This window comes from Rutidosis leptorrhynchoides, chromosome 3 (assembly GCF_046630445.1).
Source record: "Rutidosis leptorrhynchoides isolate AG116_Rl617_1_P2 chromosome 3, CSIRO_AGI_Rlap_v1, whole genome shotgun sequence".
Lineage (NCBI taxonomy): Eukaryota > Viridiplantae > Streptophyta > Magnoliopsida > Asterales > Asteraceae > Rutidosis > Rutidosis leptorrhynchoides.
Window position 1 is genome coordinate 3,297,188 of NC_092335.1, and position 23,280 is coordinate 3,320,467.

A 23,280-nucleotide genomic window follows, 5' to 3' on the forward strand; every position below is an offset into this window, starting at 1 on the left:
TTCTGATTCCCGACTTGTAGACACAGTATGAGACCCTGGTTGGACTTTTTTGAATCTATTTTGAGTCTATTTGTGATCTGGAGTTTGCCATGTTACCATGAATTTTGTGCTATGAGATATTATGCGAAGTTTGCTACATGTACATGAACGTTATGCATGACAATAAACTATGATTGTGTAATTGACCATTTATGAACTAAAACGTGTTGTTTGACCTATGTTTGACTATTTGACTAAGTTGAGTAATATTATGAGATTTTGACTTGTGTTAACCATGTTGACTGTGTCTGACTTGCGTTTGACTTACATTTGACTTACTTTGACTTGCGTTGACTTTTGTTGACTTTTGCTAAATTTATGAGTCGGACTTGAGCAATAGGACTATACTTACCCTATGGACTGACCTAGCTTATTAGATACTTATTGACCAACATATGTTCTCTAGGTTGAGGTCTACGGTTACTTGCATTCTGATATTCGGTCACATCTCTGTGATTTATTTCTGAAGTTGTCAGGTGAGTTTCATTTGCTCCCTTTTTAATTGCTTTTGCAATATATTTTTGGGCTGAGAATACATGCGCTGCTTTTATAAATGTTTACAAAATAGACACAAGTACTTAAAAATATATTCTACGTTGAGTTGTACCACTGGCATATTTTCCTGTAGCTTGGTAACTACTATTTACATGTGGTATTGTAAACGCGAATCCTGTTGATAGATCTATCGAGTCTGACAACCCCAACCGGACTGGATGACCAGTATTCAACGGTTGCACAGTACTTCGTTTCGGTGACTACACTTGGTACGGTGTAGTGAGATTTCATAATAAAGAGAATATGCGACGTGATTAAATGTTAAGTATGGTTGCCAAGTGCTCAACCACTTAGAATGCTTTACATACACTTGCGAGTGTATTATGTTTATGATTATGAAATCTTGTGGTCTATTAATATATTGAAATAATTGATACGATAAACCTATGAACTCACCAACCTTTTGGTTGACACTTTTAAGCATGTTTATTCTCATGTACGAATTAAGTCTTCCGCTGTGCATTTGCTCATTTTAAGGACATTACTTGGAGTCGATTATCGCAATGGGACCAAATGTTGATGACTTCGTCCAGGTGGATTAGGACGGGTCGTTTCACAAAGACAAGTTGTGTTTATACTTGTCGGTTAGGAACTTAGTCGGACATAGCCGGGTATAGCATAGTTTAAAGTTGGTACTTATGTCTAGTGTGTAAAACAGTTATAAAAGTTGTGCATGTATTCTCAGCCTAAAAATGTAAAGAGTAAAAGGGAATCAAATAAACTCACGAAAAATCAGTTTTAGTATTTGTATTCATTTCATAAAAACAGTTACAAAAGTAGCGCATGTATTCTCAGCCCAAAAATGTAAAGAGTAAAAGGGAGCATATGAAAACTCACATTCAATAGCAGTTGAAGTATTCCTTGAAAGGAATGAAATGAATGGAAATAAGTGACCGGGATCTCAACCTAGAGATAGAATGTACGATCAGATGTTGTCTAATAGACATAAGTATGGTAACTATACCAATGATAATGGTTTCCTGAAAGAAATTCCATTTTCGAAAAGGTTACTATCTATGGAAAGTTTCCACTTTTAGTAAGTTTCCATGTTTAGTAAGTTAGTGTTGAATACTAGTGAGTTGTTCTTAATAAGTCCACTACTTATTAAGTGTGTAAGTGACTAAGTGTTGTTCACTTAGTGAGTGTATGATTACTATAGTCAGGTTTGATATAGTGCACCATACCCAAACATTTATGCCACCGCCGAGTCACTTGAATGATCTATTTTTACCGGTTGGCCCAGGATTTCTCGACCAAAATCTAAGTTTGACATTCAAAATCCACAAGCATCCCATAGTGGTACCAACGATCACCCTAGGCCTTAAGTAGCGTTGAGGTTCATATATAGTGCACGTTATCTTGATTATAACCTTGGTGATAATAACGATAGTAATAATAATAATAATTGAAAATGGAAACATCACTCACGTATCAGTATTGTGACTCAATATTGCAGGAAAAAGTACACAGATGTAACGGACATTACAAATGCTAGGTTGACCTCACGAACAATACCCATAACCTCCATAGCTATAACTCATAATTTCCTTAGCTCTATCCCGCTCATAAAACCCGTTTTGAAATGACCCGCTCATGACTTCGTCGTAGAATTTTATGTATAAATAATAATATGTTATAATTCAGTAGGCTTATAACTACCTTTAGTGGTTTGATTATGTTATAATTCAGTAGGCTTATAACTACCTTTGGTGGTTTGATTATGTTATAATTCAGTAGACATATAACTACCTTTAGTGGTTTGATTCTTGATTAAGAATACTAATAATGACGTGTAAGAACAAAGATGATAATGGAGAGAAAGAAAGAAACACTTTGTAAGTGTGAGAAATGGTGCAAGTTTAATGCTTGCATTCATGAGTATTTATAGCCTAAAATTTTAATATAAAAATACATACTTTATGTACCAAAATTGACTATATATATATATACTAGTTTATAATTTTATTTTTAGTCAACATAAAGATGTACTAGTTTATACTTTCCCTTTTTTTAATTTTTATTTATTTTTAGTCAACATAAGGATGTATTTGTTTAGAATTCTTTTTAGTCTCATTATTATTATTATTATTATTATTATTATTATTATTATTATTATTATTATTATTATTATTATTATTATTATTATTATTATTATTATTACATTTACTACATGATAAGTATTATTTTCTTTTTACTAATTCATTACATTGAATATATATATATATATATATATATATATTCATTTCAAAATATATATTTGAAATATTTATTTAATATTTAGTTTTTTCAAAATCAATTATATTTTAAAGTTTATTTTAAAATCGTTTAAATAATAGAAATTATTATAACACATAACGTTTTTAATTAATATATATATATATATATATATATATATATATATATATATATATATATTTACATAAAATTATTCGTGAATCGTCGAAATCATATAAAAGTTAGGTTTAAATTTAGTCAGAAATTTCCGGGTTGTCATAGATATGTACTATATATTTATTATATTTCTTGCAACCATGTCTTTGTGTAATTGATGTGTGCAACGGTGTATACGAAATACTATTATTTTTATTACAAAATACGATACAAATTACACAAGTTTTATTTATTTATTGATGGAATATACCTAAATCTTGCTACAACACTTATAGGCAGTGTACCTAATCATAGAGTAGTGTAGTTTTTAGTAAGTCCGGTTCGTTCCACAGGGAGCTAGCTGAATTTAACGCTATATTTTTAACAACTATATTTATATAAATTATATATAATTACATATAGTAATATTATTATAAAAGGGGGTTTTTACCGTTTAATGACCGGTTTGTCAATTTTATATTTTAAGCGTAAAAATAAATGACAATAATTAAAGTGCGTACAAAAATATAAATAAAGCGTAAAAAATAAATTGCGATAAAGTAAATTGCAGTAAATAAAATGACAGTAAATAAAAGTACGATGAAATATGAAATAAAACAATTATGCTTATTTAAACTTCCGTAACCATGATGTTTGACGTTTTGATCTTAATTTATTTATCTGGGTTAATTGTCCTTTTTCCTGGATTTATTTGATACCTATCTGATTTTTATCCATAGTAGTCCATCGGTCATAATTATAAAATGCTCGTCAAATTAACCTTATTCCTGAAGTCAAATATTCCAACTAATTAGGGATTCGAACTGTAACAAGGTTTTAATACTTTGTTTAATGATTACACCAGGTTATCGACTGCGTATAATCCAAGGTTTTAATACTTTGTTAACAATCACACCAATTATCCTTGTATGTAATTCACCCCTGTTTTAATTAGTCCATAATACATTAATTTATTCACTTGGCCATAATGAATAATCAATTACCCAATCCAATTGATTAATTAAATGATTGTAAACGATGTCGTATAAACGTCACTAAATAGGACAATCGTAATCAATTTAATAATTATTAGATTAACTAATTTGAAGATAGGTTCGACAGGTTCCAATGAGTTGTCATTCAATTAGACAATACCCCCACCTATTAATAGTCAATAGTTCAATGTTCACAAGTGTCGGTCTTTTGTCCAAACCTTAATTATGGTACATAATCCAATAACCCGTCTTTAATATTTAGTCTAACATTACGATTACTTCGGCTCAAATAAGCATAATAATAACTTAGTTACGAGATATTAATTTAAAAAGGAAGAACATAGCTTACAGTGATTATTTATCACGTAGAGTTACACGGACAGAGTTCCGACTTTAAAACCCGTAAAACATTTCTTACAATAACCCAACTAAACCATAACTTTATTATTAAAATTAACTTAAATTAAATTATAATTATAAAATATAAATATAAATATAAATTGAGATATTGAAGTAGAAAAAAGGATATGGATTCGGCAGAAGCTTGTGCCTTTTATAGGCAGATTTTGAATTCGGCTGCTCCGCGAGTGCGGTACTTTTGTGCCTTACAGCTCCGCGAGTGCGGAGCTTCGGATTCCAGCTCACCAAATTGAGTTAAATATGGGCTGCTGAATATTATAATATATAATATAATAATATATAATTTTATATAATAATATATATTATATTATATTCTTGTGCATAGTTGACTTGTAATTTTAGCTCCGTTGAGTTGTACGTTGATGCTCGGTTTATTTCTCAGTTCCAAATTGTCGAACGCCTTTTCATACGCTTAGATATCTTGTACTTTGCGTTTCGCTGCTTGTACTCTTGTCATTTTTAGGCGTTTCTTATCAATAAATTGAACCACTTGAATTATATCTTGTATATTTGAGCTTTTTGGTCATTTACGTCTTCAAATCATCGTTTTCTTCTTTTGTCTTCGCACTTATTTATTTAAACGATTATTACATAAAAATAGAACAATAGTATTGGTGTAATTGTTAAAATAAGTTTGGGAGCCGAAAGCGAAACGCTATAAAAAAAATAAAATAAGTTTTTAAGCTATATATATAAGTTTTTAAAAAAATATAAAAACATAAATATATATATATATATATATATATATATATATATATATATATTTCTAAGTACGAAATTAAAAAGTGTAATTTTTTTTATATATAACTAATAGGTAATTTTTAAAATATAAGTTTTATTTAAATTTTATTTTAATATATTATAATCATAAATAGAGTGTAAAAAAATAAATAAAATTAAAAAAAAATTACGCTGAACCTGCAATTTTGGCCTGCACGAATTCTGAATCTTTGTAACTCCGCACTCGCGAAGCACCTCTGGCATCATCAAACCGCACTTGCGGAGCCTCTCTGACAGGTCAAACCTCAGCCTACATTAATTACGAATTTAGGGTTTTAATTAATTATAATTATTATTATTAAATCTAATTAGGGTTTTAATTTAATATATTTAGTTTAGTTTAATTATAATTTGTTATTTTTAGTTTTATTTAGTTTTATAAATTAATACTTTTATAAAATAATAATATAAAAATAATATTTTATAAAAATAAGTAATTTTATCATTTTTTATATCTTTTTATAAATTGTATATTTTAATCGTTTAATCAATTGTATATTTATCGTTCGTAATTAGTTTTAAACTTAGTTTTTGTCGTAGAATTTTTATATTTCTAGATTTTTATGCTTTGCCGTAAAATCCCTTAAGTGCTTTTTCTTTAGATTAAGACTTAGGCGCTTTAGAATTTTACGACGTAGCTTATCGCTTTAGTATTCAATAGATTTTAGTGCATATGTAAGTTATTGCCGTTTTGGATATAGAATTCCTTTTAAGCTTTAATTCCTTTAGACGTAATTTTTAATATTTAGTTTTAAGACTTTTAAGTTTCGACGCTCTACTTTCTTATTATTGTTTTTCGATCTTTTATTTTTCGACTTTCTTTTTCATTTCGACGCTCTAGTTTTTAGGACATAGAATTTTCAAAGTTTTCTTTAAATTTCGCCGAAAAATTATTTTAAGCGGTTAAATTGTGATAGACATCCAAAATTTTCTGCTTCGTAGTATTAGTTGGATTTGTTAGTGGCTGAGTTGTGAATTTTCCGACTTAAAGGATCCTGGCTCCCTGCTGTATCTTTTGGCTATTCGAAACGTGGGCAAAAGCAGAAAAGTCTATTAATTTAATAACTTATATAATTTTTATTTTTATAACTAATAGGATATTCAGTGAATGCACCGAGCAAAACGTTCACCACCTGTAACTCGATCAAGACATCTAGCTAATATTGCCGCTGTTGATTTTTCTTTAGAATTATCATCTAGTCGACCAAGTATTCCAATTCAAATTTCCGATAATCCATTTTTTGAACCCGACTTCAAAACGAGAACCAGGAGGATATTCAAGGACAATTTCAAGATCCAGAACCACTAATCATTCCTCCTGAACTACAAACCGTTAAATCAGAATCCTCTAGTGATTCGTATTCAACAAATTCAATTATGGAAGTAACGGAACCTCTAAGTATGGAAGACCGAATGAGAGCCACACGCACGGGCCAAGGTCACGCCATTATTAAGCCAGATGTTAATGCGCCAGATTATGAAATCAAAGGACAAATCCTACACATGGTAACTAATCAGTGCCAATATAGTGGTACGCCAAAAGAAGATCCAAACGAACATCTTCGAACCTTTAATAGGATTTGTACTCTATTCAAAATCAGAGTGGTTGAGAATGAACAAATCTATCTAATGTTATTTCCCTGGACTTTAAAGGGAGAAGCCAAAGATTGGTTAGAATCGTTACCTGAAGGGGCGATTGACACATGGGATGTTTTAGTTGAGAAATTTCTTAAAAGATTCTTTCCAGCATCTAAAGCTGTGAGACTTCAAGGAGAAATTGTTACGTTCACGCAAAAGCCAAATTAAACTTTATATAAGGCGTGGACAAGATTTGGAAAGTTGTTGAGAGGATGTCCTCAACATGGTTTAGACACTTATCAAATAGTACAAATATTCTACCAAGGTGTCAACGTCGCTACACGAAAAGACATCGACATCGCAGCTTGTGGTTCCATTATGAAGAAAACCGCAACTGAAGCTCACAAAATTATTGATAACACAGCCTCCCACTCTCATGAGTGGCATCAGGAAAAAGATATTTTTCGTTCATCTAAAGCGGCTAGAGCCAATTCTAGCCATGACTTTGATTCCGTTTCCGCAAAAATAGATGCTTTCGAGAGACGAATGGAAAAGATGACTAAAGATATTCACGCAATACGAATCAGTTGTGAGCAATGCGGTGGACCACACTTAACGAAAGATTGTCACATTGAACAAATGATGGAACAATGAGAGAATGTTTCCTACATGAACCAAAGGCCGGGAAATAATTATCAAAATAGTTATCAACCGCCAAGGCCAAACTTCAGTCGAAATCAAAACATTCTTTACAATCCAAATGGACCCAACAATAACTCGTACAACCAACAAGGTCCGAATAACCAACCAACTCAAAATAACACTTTCAATCAACAAAGACCTGGCTTATATAAACCACCATAACAAACCGAAGAGAAAAAGCTAAATTTGGAAGAAATGATGGCAAAGCTAATGGAATCTCAAACACAATTTATTACATCTCAAACCCAAACGAATGAGAGGTTTGATCAGTCATTAAGAACTCAACAAGCTTTCATTTTGAATCTAGAAAAACACGTAGGTACTCTTGCTAGCATAATGAGTGTGAGGGAACAAGGAAAGCTACCGAGTAATACCGAAGTAAATCCTCAGAATGAGAATGTTAATATGGTATCAACAAATTTTGAAAAACCAACACCAGAAGATGGAAAGGTTTTAGATATGAGTAACAATGAAGAAGTTACACCACCACCCGAGTATGTAAAACCAGTGGTGGCACCATACAGACCACCCATCCCGTTTCCAAGAAAAGGAGTTGAGTATGAGCAAATGATAGGTAATAAAGTTTGTGATACCATTGGAAAGAAGAAGAAGAATAAGAAAGTGCAAGAAACAAAAATCGTAAAAATAAACCCGGTGAAGACAGTTCCACCGAAACCTCCACCCAGGTTGGGTGATCCGGGTGAATTTATTGTTCCTTGTCTACTTAGTGATTGTGTCATGTATAATGCACTAGCAGATTTAGGTGCGAGTGTGAGTGTTATGCCTCTTTCATTATATAAGAGATTAGGAGTAGGTGAGTTAAGTCCAACGAAAATGAGTGTTCGACTCTTTGATCAAATAATTAGGCACCCAGTTGGAATTGCTGACAACGTACCCATTCAAGTAGGTAATTTAACCTTTCTAGTCGAAATTATTGTCATTGACATAGAAGGGGACTCAAACATTCCTCTAATTTTAGGTCGACCATTCTTAGCGTCCACCGAGGCGTTCATTAATGTAAGAGAGGGTAGAATGACACTTAGTGATGGTGACAAATCGATCACCTTTATGAGTCGAAAGTCTAAATCTCCACCAACCAAAACCGTTGAACCAATAAAAACAATCGATGAGAAGAAAATTATTTTACCAACTCCAACGGTAGTGCTTAACAATAATAGAACGCCTAAGTGTGGGGAAGATGAAATGAAACCTAATGATGACCTGATAACAAAGAACCCCGTTGTTGATACGAAATTAAATGACCCCGTTATTAATAGTTCAATGAAGAAACTTATTAAACGGATTCGCGATGCTAGAACCACGGGAAACTTTAAGTTATGTAACCGGTTAGTATCCAATCTATTGCCTAAAGAAAATGCGAAACTAGTTGAATTTGTGGAAATTACACAGGAATCCGACCAATGACTTAAAGCAAAAGTCACAGATATGCAAGTTGATTATGGTCCAAAAGAAATTGACAATGAAGTTAATCACAAATTCGACACCACAGCTACCTAAGTGTGGGGAGATTCAAATGTTCTAAAAAGAAAATGTTGTCTAGAGTTAGTTATTCTATTCTCATGTAGTTCCGAGAATGGAATCCGATTGGTCATTTCCACTAGCAAACACTAAAGAACTAGTTTTCTCCCCCCATTCTAAATTTTTTGTTTTATAGGTTTTATATGAAATTTATATGCATTTTTAAATTTAAGTTTTGTGTGAATTTAAAAACAAAATTTACTTTAATTCATTAAGTTTAAAAAATTGATTTCTAAAATTCGTCGTAAGTTAAAGACTAGGTCATGGAACCGAAATTGCTTTACCCGATGGCGGGGCGAAAAATTTTGTTATCATTAGTTTTAATATTATTGATCTAAAGTATACCAAAAAAATTAAAAAACCCAAAACTCTTTGCTTTTAAAACAATCGCTTTAAAAATGACAAATTTTAAATTTTGTCGAGGGACGAACTAGGTAAACGTACCGAAACTACCTAAAGTAAAAGGAAACAAAATTTTAAAAAATTATTCATTTAAATTGTTTTAATAAATAAAGGTTTTATAAAAAATATATATATTATATATATGTTTGTAGTTTATCTTATGTACAAAACATGATAAAATATCGCACTTTCAAAGACTGACATTAAGTTCAGCAAAAGCTACTAATTTTAACGACAAGACGTAAAATATCAAATGTGATATAAAACAATATGTTTGCAAACTCGGTATTCTTAATCATTTTTCTACGCTAATCACCCTCATGAATTTAAATTTTTACTGATTTCTTGCAAATGAGGGCATTGCATGATCTCAAGTGTGGGGAAGGGTTATAAATTCTCTCGGGTTTACACTTAATTTATTTGTCAAATTTTGTGAAAATTTGAAAAATTTTCAATAAAATGAATTCAAAATCATGTTTATACATATTTATGAACGATAAAACTAGGCGTTAATGCCGAAATTATTGTTACCTCGGAGAGAACATAAATGGAGAAACAACCCAAAACACTTGAATTCATTTAAAATGGAAGAGAAGAGAATAAAAAGGCAAAGAAAAGAATAAATAAAAGCTAAGTGTGGAAAGAATTTACCAAGTTTTTCAAAACATATATCACATATTTGTACAAGATTATTGCAGGTACTTTTGCTTTGGACTAAACTAATCAGTTTTACCCGATTTACTGTAATATATTTGAAAGAAAGATGGATCTACATGATGAATCAATTCCATCATTAAAAGGAAGTAATGTCTTCCGAAAAAGACACGCAATTCTTGATTTAGGTCAGGAAGTTGTCATCCAGACCAGCTGTAGGTTGACGAAAAATCTAGAAAAGTCATCTCTAAAATCAGCAGGAAATCCACGGACCTCAGCATCAAACAGGGTCGCCATGTGGTTAGACTTATCCTATCCATGAGAGGATCTATCTCGTAAAATGGGGAGGGCGCCGTACAAATTAGCTTGATAAGACTAATGAATCAGACCCCCAGAAAGGATAATCTCCTTAAAGATTAAAAATCAGCTTTTAAGCCTGATATTACTCAATCCTTGAGACTGACCTTAAAGATTGAGAATTACAAACTCATGGAATTCAATGATATCTAAACTCAAGCTTGAACGAGAAAATATTTTGATCAAATTAAAACCGATTTGTTTTTCTGAAAACCTATTTTCAATGCGTTCATTACCATTGAACGTAAAATCCGATGAATTCACCTGGAATTCATTAGGTCACCTTAACCAAATCGGGTGTTAACCGTAAGAACGGTGGTTGCATAGCATGGTCGAAGACAGGACCTTGTGCCAGACCGAAAAAACTATAGGGTGATCTTTGGTATTGCTCCTACAAAGGATAGTAATTGCATCTAACACGTTGTGGACCATGAACATCTGCATGTCATTAGACATTGCCTTAACAGTTGCTTGTTCATCGCTTTCCTTTACAACCGGATGGTAATTTACCGAAAGGTAATATACAGAGCAAGTTTACTGGACGTGTGCTTTCCTAATACAATGTTAGCAAGTGGGTGACACAAAACCGCAAGTTTTGAGCTAAAATTTTAAAATCTGAAACCCACACAACCCACAAAAATATTTTGCAACACCGGTGAAAGGTTATTCCGGAAAACTTATCTAGGTTAAAAGCTAGAATAAATTTTCAAAAGATCAAATGTTTTCATAAAGATCCAATTTCCTTAAAGGATCTAAATTTTTATAATCATGTGGGAATGTAAACCACATTGTTCCTATCATTGTTTATACCGCCGTATCAAAATCACTGATGTATAAAGTGTGAGAATAAAAAAATGATTCGAGTGAAGTGTGATTTTAATTTCAAGTTCTGTATTGCTTGAGGACAAGTAACGTTTAAGCGTGGGGATATTTGATAGTGCTCCAGATGAACATATATTTAGGCGCAATATACTTCCAATATGTAAAGCTTTTAGTTACTATTGTTCTATTTTTATGTAATAATCGTTTAAATAAATAAGTGCAAAGACAAAAGAAGAAAACGACGATTTGAAGACGCAAATGACCAAAAAGCTCAAATGTACAAGATACAATCCAAGTGGTTCAATTTATTGATGAGAAACGTCTAAAAATGACAAGAGTACAAGCCGCGAAACGCAAAGTACAAGATATCTAAGCGTACGAAAAGGGGTTCAATAATTCGTATGCTTAGATATCTTGTACCCAAAAACTTGATGTGTGCAGCGGTGTATACGAAATACTATTATTTTTATTACAAAACACGATACAAATTACACAAGTTTTATTTATTTATTGATGGAATATACCTAAACCTTGCTACAACACTTATAGGCAGTATACCTAATTGTAGAGTAGTGTAGTTTTTAGTAAGTCCGGTTCGTTCCACAGGGAGCTAGCTGAGTTTAACGCTATATTTTTAACAACTATATTTATATAAAATATATATAATTATATAGGGAAAAGTGAATATGGATAACAGCACCATATAACCTTATATGTCAACCCTCCTAAAACTATGTCGTATTATACTCCAAATAAATAATACTCTGTAACAAATTAACCTCCTCCTATATTCATGCAATTTCACAACTCACGTTCAATTAGCCTCCTTAATAAGCTTTCTTCAAGTTGTTGCACCTTCACCTTAATTTCCTTACGACTGAAATCGGCATAGCTGATTAAACGATTAAAATTGCGACAAATAATTACTGCTTCTTTCTACTTTCTTCATTCAATTTGACTGTCGTTGAGATCACTTGAAGCAACAACAGGTACAACAGTTTTGTGGTTGATTTTCCCTACCCCATCATACTGATGTTTCTACATGGTTATCGATCACTTCGTGATTGCAATGTTATAATATTATCATGTTGATTATTTCCTAATTGTCAAGTATTATATCTTTTAATTTACTATTAATCCTTTATGAAATTGATTTATCTACTTTCAATGTATATGATTACGTTTTTTTGCTTTTGGTTTATCTTTGTGCTGGTTTCTAATTGCAGAACAGTTTAATTGACAGATTGGTTTCGATATTTATGTTTCTTGTATTTTTTTTAGCTCTTCATCATGAATAATAAATAACACATTATAGCTACTTACAAAGAATGGGCGCGTATATAAATTTAGTTAAACACACTAATGATCAAAGTAGACTTGTGGTGTTAATTAACACCACGTCCAGCATGTATGTGTGTTATATAGATCCATCTACTCACTGATCTTTTTATTCTTGTGTTATTACAGAATATGCATAATACATTGGAATTTGATCAACAAGAATATGAGCACTATGACAATAATCAGGACATTAATACAAATGAGTTTCTTGACAACCATAGTAATAGTTCAGGATACAACAGTCACGATGAAGATGATGTAGTGGATGATGTTGGATTTGATAAAGAAACCCATCAAACTGAAGACCTCGACAATAATGATTCTGAATTTCAAAGTGAGAAGCAAAATGATGATAACAAGGATATTGAGTTTGAGAAGGATAATGGAGGTATTGATGCTAATGTAATGGGAATGATTTTCGATACCCCTGATGATGCATACACCTTTTATAATCGTTATGCTTTTTTACATGGATTTGGAATACGAAAACGGACCACCTTTAGAAATAAGACAACGAATGAGCCTTACCGAAAAACATATGTATGCAACAAGGAAGGGTTTAAGGATACTTCAAAAGAGATTGTTACAAAACGTCGTAGAGAATCTAGAACGGGTTGTACAGCAATGATTCAAATATCCAAAAATAAAGTTGGTAAATGGTTTGTAGATGGTTTTAACAATACACATAACCATGAACTAAGCACTCCGAGCAAAGTGATGAAACACCGTTCTCATGGAAAGACTCACCGCACGATGGCTACCAAATCTCTTATGTTGGATCTTAGCAAAAACGGTTTGAGGCCTTGTCAAATAAAAAAAGTCGTAAACTCCATGAAAGATCCGGATGCACCTGATGTTACTTCAAAACAATGCTCTGATATATTGTCTGAAGAGCGAAGAAAATACCGTGGTAAAGAATTCTATGGAGTTATCAAATATTTTCAAGAAAAAGCCTATGTAGATAGTAAACATTATTGGGTTGTGGATTTATTTGATGACGGGTCTCCAAAAAATATTTTTTGGGTTGATGGGAGGTCACGAGACGCATACATAAATTTTGGAGATGTTGTCGTGTTTGATGTGACGTATATGACGAACAGGTTTAAGATGCCATTTTCTCCATTTATTGGGGTGAATCATCATGGTCAATCTATACTATTCGGAGGTGCTTTACTAGAGAATGAAAAGGAAGAAACATTTGTTTGGCTATTTCAACAATTCTTAAAGTGCATGTTTGACATGCATCCAACTGCAATAATTACCGATGAAGATAAAGCAGTGAGAAATGCCATCAAAAAAGTTCTTCCAAATACCCGTCATCGGTATTGTGCATGGCACATCAAAAAGCATGAACGAGAACAACTTCGGCCTCTTAAAGCACGTTATAGTGATTTTAAAGATATGTACAATAAGTATGTTAAAAGCCATACAGTTGAAGAATTTGAAAACCGGTGGAAAGTTATACGTGATAAGTATGATCTTGGAAGTCACTTTTGGTTAAACGATATGTATAATCAACGTACCCTTTGGGGTAAAGTTTTTTTAAAAGATTGTTTTTTTGCTGGGATGACCACAAGTGGTAGAAGTGAGAGCATTCACTCATTCTTTGATGGATATGTTACTTCCAATACCATGTTGAATGAATTTGTAGCCCAATATGATAAAGCTGTTGAGTCTCGACGAGCTGCTGAAGAAGATGAGGACTTCAAAACTATGAACACAAAGGCAGTTTATTCTTCTGTTAATCCAATAGAAGTGAAAGCAGGTACACGTTATACAAGCAGGATGTTTGATGTTTTTCAAAAAGAATGGATACAAGCGAATAATAATTTAACTCATGAGACTTTATGTAAGAGCGCGGGAGAGATCAAATATAAGGTTGGTCAAGTTAATGTTGAGAACGTATATTGGAGAACTGTGACCATTTGTTTGTTAGATAAGTTAAATGTCACATGTTCCTGTTCAAAGTTTGAAACATATGGAATCTTATGCAAACATATCTTGTATGTTATGAAGAAGAAGCACATTGAAACTCTTCCGGATCATTATATTTTACCAAGGTGGACACTTGATGCTAGGTATAAGGTGGAAAATTATAACAACAAACTTGAAGATATACATAACGACAACAAAGTTAATGCGTTAAGTTTGTGGTGTGTTCAAACAAAATATATGAAAGCGGTTGAACAAGCGAAAGAATCTCCCTCAAACCTGAAGAAACTAGATAGTCTTTTAGATAAGTTTTTAGAAGAACATACGAATCACCAAAACTCTACACAAATTGACAATCCATTACAGGAATCCAATGCAGGTAGCTCGCAAATAAGCATGATGCCTCAAATATCAGTTCGGGATCCTCCGGCTCCTGTTGCTACTAAAGGTCGTCCAAAGAGCGCATGTCGAATCAAATCTTCTCTAAAAGCACTGAAAAAAAGAAAATGTTCACATTGCGGGGGATTAGGTCACTATATCACAGGGTGTCCAGTTAAGAAGGTACTAGTGATTGTTTATTTATGTATTCAGTTATCTTATTTGTTCATTGACTTTCTGATGATAGTTGCATTCATTATTCTAATACTCTTTTGCATCAGGCTAAAGATGCTGCTGCTGGTACTAAATGATGTTTTGTTTATAATTGATGATTTTTCAGTTGCTGGTGCAATAGTCCATGAAGTCATAAGGTTGCTAATATTTAGCTTATGCAGAGTTTGATTCTTTTTCTATCTACTGATGTGTTCAGTCTTTAGTGTATTCAAAATTGGATTTCCCTTTATCAGTTTATCAGTTAGTGTTTAGTGTATGCATGTTTTGATTCTTTTTTATCGGTTGTTGGTAGTATTGTTTAGCTTATGTTTATTGATCAATTATAAATTCTTTAGTTGTTCTACCCATTAAGATGTGCCAAATATATAGCTGCACTATCCATGTTTATGCTTGCATACAATAAAGCAATGTGCACATACTTATTTTGAGATATATATGTCACAAACTGCATTGTATAAGATGACTAAAAAAAATAGTATAGCAACTAGCTACCAAACAAGCTGATCATAACCTGAACAACAAAAGTTGCAATTTTTAGATGAGCAATTTCATTTAACTAAACAAAATATTACATCAGTTTTCAAATGCAAAAGGCTCACAAATAACTTGACCCACTTCTCAAAACATACCATTTAAAAACAAACTCACTAAATAAAACTATCACCCCACAACATTGGCCTTTAATCATACTATCTTTTGAACAAATCTTTGCATGACTCAAATATGAGTTGATGTGATTTCACACATATACTTGTTGAAGCTTTTGATCTAACAACTCGTTTTGAATTCCATCAACATACTAGATTTTCACTTCATGCTTTAGCTTTCAACCGAACCTGTAAAATAGTAGTACAACATTCGCCACATTTTATGCTAAAAAGTAAAAGAATAACACATTGTTTTTACTAATTAGAGAGTGGTACAAAAAGCTAACATTTTATGCTAACAAAATAAATATTGATCCTTGCCCTAATCTATCAAATTACTTAAAAATCGACACAACAGATGGAATCGTCGACTTGGTCTATTGGGGTTGGGTACCGAAAAAAAATCGATTGTACCTTCAGTTGCTTTGGATGATTAGTACCAATTTTAAGTTGGATGACGAACAGTCAAGAAATCAATTTATCGCCATTCATGAGATGTGAATTATATCGATGACTTGGTCAATTGGGGATGGGAACCAAAATAAAAAATTAACGATTGTACCTTATTGTTGTATTGGATGATTGGAATCAAATTTAAGTTGGATGAAGTACGGTCACGAAATCGATATATCTCCATTATTGAGATGGAAATTAGGGGAGGTGCAAATATATGAACCTGATTGTACGAGGTTTTTTTTTTTTTATGATTTTGGATCCGAACGACATAGTTTTGGGAGGGTTGGCATATAAGGTTATATGGTGCTGTTATCCATATTCACTTTCCCCAATTATATATAGTAATATTATTATAAAAGGGGGTTTTTACCATTTAATGACCGGTTTGTCGATTTTATATTTTAAGCGTAAAAATAAATGACAATAATTAAAGTGCGTACAAATATACAAATAAAGCGTAAAAAAATAAATTTCGATAAAGTAAATTGTAGTAAATAAAATGACAGTAAATAAAAGTACGGTGAAATATGAAATAAAACAATTATGCTTATTTAAACTTCCGTAACCATGATGTTTGCCATTTTGATCTTAATTTATTTATCTGGGTTAATTGTCATTTGTCCTGGATTTATTTGATACCTATCTGATTTTTGTCCATAATAGTCCATCGATCATAATTATAAAATGCTCGTCAAATTAACCTTATTCTCGAAGTCAAATATTCTAACTAATTAGGGATTCGAACTGTAACAAGGTTTTAATACTTTGTTTAATGATTACACCAGGTTATCGACTGCGTATAATCCAAGGTTTTAATATTTTGTTAAAAATTACACCAATTATCCTTGTATGTAATTGACCCCTGTTTTAATTAATCCATGATACATTAATTTATTCACTTGGCCATAATGAATAATCAATTACCCAATCCAATTGATTAATTAAATGATTGTAAACGATGTCGTATAAACGTCACTAAATAGGACATTCGTAATCAATTTAATAATTATTAGATTAACTAATCCGAAGATAGATTCGACAGGTTCCAATGAGTTGTCATTCAATTAGACAGTACCCCCTACCTATTAATAGTCAATAGTCCAATGTTCACAAGTGTCGGTCTTTTGTCCAAACCTTAATTATGGTACAAAATCCAATAACCCGTCTTTAATATTTAGTCTAACATCACGATTACTTCGGGTCAAATAAGCATGATAATAACTTAGTTACGAGACATTAATTTAAAAAGGAAGAACATAGCTTAAAGTGATTATTTATCGTGTAGCGTTACACGGACAGAGTTCCGACTTTAAAACCCGTAAAACATTTCTTACAATAACCCAACTAAACCATAACTTTATTATTAAAATTAACTTAAATTATAATTATAATTATAAAATATAAATATAAATTGAGATATTGAAGTAGAAAAAGGGATATGGATTCAGCAGAAGCTTGTGCCTTTTATAGGCAGATTTTGAATTTAGCTGCTCCGCGAGTGCGGAACTTTTGTGCCTTACAGCTCCGCGAGTGCGGGCGGAGCTTCGGATTCCAGCTCACCAAATTGAGTTAAACGTGGGCTGCTGAATATTATAATATATAATATAATAATATACAATTTTATATAATTATATATATATATTATATTATATTCTTGTGCATAGTTGACTTATAATTTTAGCTCCGTTGAGTTGTACATTGATGCTCGGTTTATGTCTCAGTTTCGAATTATCAAACGCCTTTTCGTACGCTTAGATATCTTGTATTTTGCGTTTCGCGGCTTGTACTCTTGTCATTTTTAGGCGTTTCTTATCAATAAATTGAACCACTTGAATTATATCTTGTACATTTGAGCTTTTTTGGTCATTTGCGTCTTCAAATCGTCGTTTTCTTCTTTTGTCTTCGCACTTATTTATTTAAATGATTATTACATAAAAATAGAACAATAGTAATTAAAAGCTTTACATATTGGAAGTATATTGCGCCTAAATATATGTTCATTTGGAGCACTATCAGTAATATTGAAATTAACAACTATGTGCTAGATATGTACTACATATTTATTATATAGACACAAACACAAAGTTTGTATACCATGGTAACTGATATGACCGAAACAAACGGTTTTATTATGCGGTGTCGTTAGGCCGCAAGGCATCAGAATCAGTTATCGGGAGGTGAGAACACTGGTTTATTATTTATATTTTAGCGGGGCCTAAATTTACTTTTAACTTTTTTAAGGTAGAAGGTGTAAGTTAACCTAGGGTCATACTTTTGAATGGTTTAACGAATTGAAGATCAACTCGATAATTGTCTTTGGTTAAATTACCTAGATAAATGATAGTAGTTGGTTTTAAGCTAATAGTCCTAATTGCGGAAAAGTAAAGGTGGTGGAAGGATATCCGGAGTATGCAGATCAATGAAATGTTGACCAAGATATCTGTTTGGGCTAGGGAAAGGTAATTATGTTTATGTTAAAGCTATAATCAGAATGGTGTAGATCAGGTTGGATGACCCAATTACATAGACCTACTTATCTATAGACTCTCGGAGTTCTCGTTGAGTAGTGAAAAGTATGTCACTTGGTTGTATAATTGAAAGGTAAATATACCTTGGAGGTTATCCTCAGTAAAGCACTAGGTTTATTAGTGACTTGAGTTCTAATCCTAACCCTCGTTATCAGTTTGGATAACTGAATAACAACGTGCCGTGTTGATTGAACACAGATCACAAACGGAAGGAGTCCGTTAGGGTAAGTTGACAAAAATTTAATGAAAACTAACAACTATTTCATCATACTAATGAGGTCATAACAATCTAAATATTATACAACATTACAATTGATATACTCAATGTAAAGCAAATAGAAACCTAATAGATATCTAAACAGTTGATATGACTTAGTCCTAGGATAACAATCAAACAAGAACATGCAATAGGTTTAGGTTACACAGCTAAGGCACTAACTAGATCTTAACAGCTCCTAAAAGGTCTCTTTGGAACAGTCAATATGCATACTAGGTCATTCATGTCTCAATCCTAAGTTTCGTATCCTAAAAGCGCATTAAATGCCTCTAGGGAACTCCGGCCATACCGAATTCATAGAATCTTCAGATACAATATAATTAGGGGTCTTTATCCTATGAAGTAGCTAAGTTCATATAGGTGGACAAGTCCTTATCACAACCTAGGTTGGTCAATCCTTAAGATGCTAGCATACAAATCTATCGGAATCACAAGTACAGTACGACGATAGTAACCGTACTAATTTAACATAACTACGCTAACCCAAACTTCTATCATGGCACCATACGGATTAATTAAGCTAACATGGTAATATCGGAACGCATTATTAAACATAAATGATAAGAATACGTGTTTAATTAATAAGAGAAACGTTTCGGATAAAAACCTGAAAAGGCAGAAGAAATCTGCTCAAGATCGCATGGACTCGCGAATCCTCCGGAAAATAAAAGCTAAGCTAGCTACTACTAAAAACTAACTAAAAAGCTTGAAAATCTAAATTAAAGTACAAATTGAGTGTGTGTAAAAATGAATGCAAAAAGCTCCTTAAATAGGCAAAAATTCTCCTGGCATACGGCTGGCAGGCCGTATGCCATGATCGTATGCCAGGGCAAGCCGTTTGTTATGCCCGGATGATGGCAGGCCATTTCCCATAGTGGCAGGCCGTATGGCAGGCCGGATGGCAAGGTGTACGGCTGCTCTGGTCTGCTGTTTTTTTCGGGATCGTAACTTGATTTCCTGCGTCGTAACTTGTCTTTCACCGTTTTCGCTCTAGAATCTTCGTTTTACCTCCATTTTACTTGATTATTTTTGCATCGCCTTTGTAATAACTTAATCTATAAAATTACCTACAAAGCGATTATTTTACCGACAAAGTTTGAAACTTTATTGATTTAGGGCTTATAATCGGGGGTAAAAAACGTGACTTTTTGTCCGATATCAGTAACCATATACAATTCAACATAAAACTTTGATATTTTTATTATAAATAAGGTGTAATATTATATGCTCCAAACATTGAGAAAATAATTATCATCAACTTATGACGACAACGTATATTTAACGATAATAACTTACTAAATTCAAATATTACTCAATAACAAATGTGAGTGACAATATTTTTTTATTTAGAGTAGTACATGTAAAGACCCGTCCTAATCCATAAGAACGAATACAATAACATATGATTACATTGCGAGGTATTTGACCTCTATATGATACATTTTACAAACATTGCATTCGTTTTAAAAGATAAACTTTCATTACATCGAAAGTTGATAGGCATGCATACCATTTCATAATATCCAACTATAAATGATCTAATCTGTCATTTACTTAATCATAATCTTTACTGAACTCAATGACTTGAATGCAACGTCTTTTGAAATATGCCATGAATAACTCCAAGTAATATCTCTAAATGAGCAAATGCACAATGGAAGATTTCTTTCAAACCTGAGAATAAACATGCTTTCAAGTGTCAACCAAAAGGTTGGTGAATTCATTAGTTTATCATAAACATTCATTTCCATTATTTTAATAGACCACAAGATTTCATATATTTAATTGTACACGTAACTCGAGTACAAAATAATACGCGTAACCCGTGAATTAAAAATTATTCATATAGTGAACGCTTGATAACCGACTTAACTTTAATGCATAGAATATCCCCAAACAGAACCTCTCGTCTGTATAATAATAATAATCTCGAAGTACTAAAGCATCCGTACCCCGGATGGGACTTATCGAGGTCCATAGATCTATCTTTAGGATTCGCGTCAATTAGGGGCCATACCCGTTTCCTAATTATTAGGTTACCAAGCTAAAAAGGGGTGATATTCAATATTCATAATCCAGCCATAGAATGTAGTTTTTGATCACTTGTGTCTATTTCGTAAAACATTAATAAAATCAGCGCATGTATTCTCAGTCCCAAAAATATATATATAAAAGGAGTAATGAAACTTGCAAAACTGTATTTCGTAGCAATAATGCATATGACGGCACTTGAACAAGTGCAAGGTTGGCCTCGGATTCACGAACCTATATTAAGTATATATATATTTATATAATGATCAATATCTGTCTAACAATTTAGGTCAAGTCATAGTGTATCACAATCCATATGCTCGAGATTATCATGCAAAAGTCAACAAAAGTCAATCTGACTAAAATGATTTCCAAAATGTATACATGATTACTATATAACTTAAATATAGCCGTTTTATATATTTAAATATTTTTAATAGATTTTATTAGAGTAAAAATAATACAAGTCATTTATAAATAAAAATTTATATTTCAAATTTATACATGATAAAAATATACTTTTATATATCTTAAATAATAAAATTTATAAAGTTTACCTAAAATATAGTGGTATGTATTATTAATGTAATTATATTACGTGTGGTAAAAATATCTTTTTATCACATATTTATTTGATAAAATAATATCGATAATAACAATAATAAGTGAAAGTTGTATTATTTTGCAATAATAATTATTATTATTCTACTAATAAAAATAATAATATTTATATTTACTAATGATTATAATAAAATGATAATTCTAATCATGACAATCTTAATAATAACAATACTTTTTAATATTAACCGTAATAATAATATTTTATATAAAAATAATATTTCTATTCAAAATGATAATTTTAAATAATAATAATACTAAAATGATAATAATAAAAATGATATTTTATAATAACAATGATATTTCTATTAAAAATGATAATTTTAATAAAAATGATGGTTTTAATATTAGTGATACTTTTAATAATAGCAATGACGATAAAAATAATAAATTGATAGTTTGATAAAAATATTAATTATTTTAATAATATTAATAATAATAATATTATTATTATTATTATTATTATTATTATTATTATTATTATTATTATTATTATTATTGATTATTAACTAATAATAATAATAATAACGATAATAACTACGATAATGATAATGATAATCATTTTAACGATAATACTTTAAAATTATAGATAATTCAATTGACGATATCTTTTAATCCGTTAATCGAGATTATACGCTTTCTAAATGAAAAGTTATTAATTTTTCGCCAGCTTTCCAACGACATGCATATCATATAACCTATCTCAATCGCATATATATCAAATTCATAATTTATCATAAACTATCTAACGACAAAATTAAACATACAAGCATGCATAATCATATATACTCAAGTACTAGTCAGGGATACACTATTAATATATAAAAGTTAAGTTATGAGTGCTCACGTATCAATATTGAGATTCAATATTGCAGGAAAGTACGTAGACGCAACGGAGATGATAAATACTAGATTGACCTTATGAGCATACCCTCGAACATTACCTATAACCTCTGTAGCTATAACCCATAATTTACTTAGCTCTATCCTACTCGAAACCAGTTTTTGAAAACCCGTTTTAGATTACTCGAGCATCACTCCGCCGTAGTATTTTATGTATATAATAATAATAATAATAATAATAATAATAATAATAATAATAATAATAATAATAATAATAATAATAATAATAATAATAATAATAATAATAATAATAATAATAATAATAATAATAATGATAATAATAATATAAATATAAGTATCGAGAGATAGATGGATATGTGGATTCGGCAGAAATGATCGAGCTTTATAGCCCTGGACTGAATATTTGATACTCTGCGATCGCGAAGGTATTAAGCCTACTGGCTCCGCGATAGCGAGCCTATTGGTTCCAGCTCATACATGATTATCTCGTGGGCTGCCGACACTTATATTATTATTATATTTATATTTATTTAATTTATATAATTAATTATATATTATATTATATTTACGTGCATAGTAACTTGTAAATTCAGTTCCAAAGACTCGTATGTTGACACACGACTATAGTCTCGGTTTCGGTTTCTCGAACGCCTTTTCGTATACTTAGAAAACTAGTACTTTATGTTTCGTGTATTGTACCTTTATCAAAATATAGACTTAAATCATTAGTAAACTATATTATACGAAGTGTAACTTATGCA

The 23,280-nt window shown here is 31.4% G+C and overlaps 1 protein-coding gene across 1 annotated transcript in view; it reads left to right on the forward strand.

Moving 5' to 3' along the window:
• LOC139896972 (protein FAR1-RELATED SEQUENCE 5-like) overlaps window positions 1-15,175 on the forward strand; it is a 41,467-nt gene extending 26,292 nt beyond the window's left edge. Inside the window, exons 3-5 of the mRNA XM_071879605.1 lie at window positions 12,440-12,481; window positions 12,681-15,047; window positions 15,146-15,175. Coding sequence (XP_071735706.1) covers window positions 12,440-12,481; window positions 12,681-15,047; window positions 15,146-15,175 — 2,439 coding nt within the window. The remainder of the gene's footprint in view (window positions 1-12,439; window positions 12,482-12,680; window positions 15,048-15,145) is intronic.
• The last annotated feature ends 8,105 nt before the right edge of the window (window positions 15,176-23,280 follow it).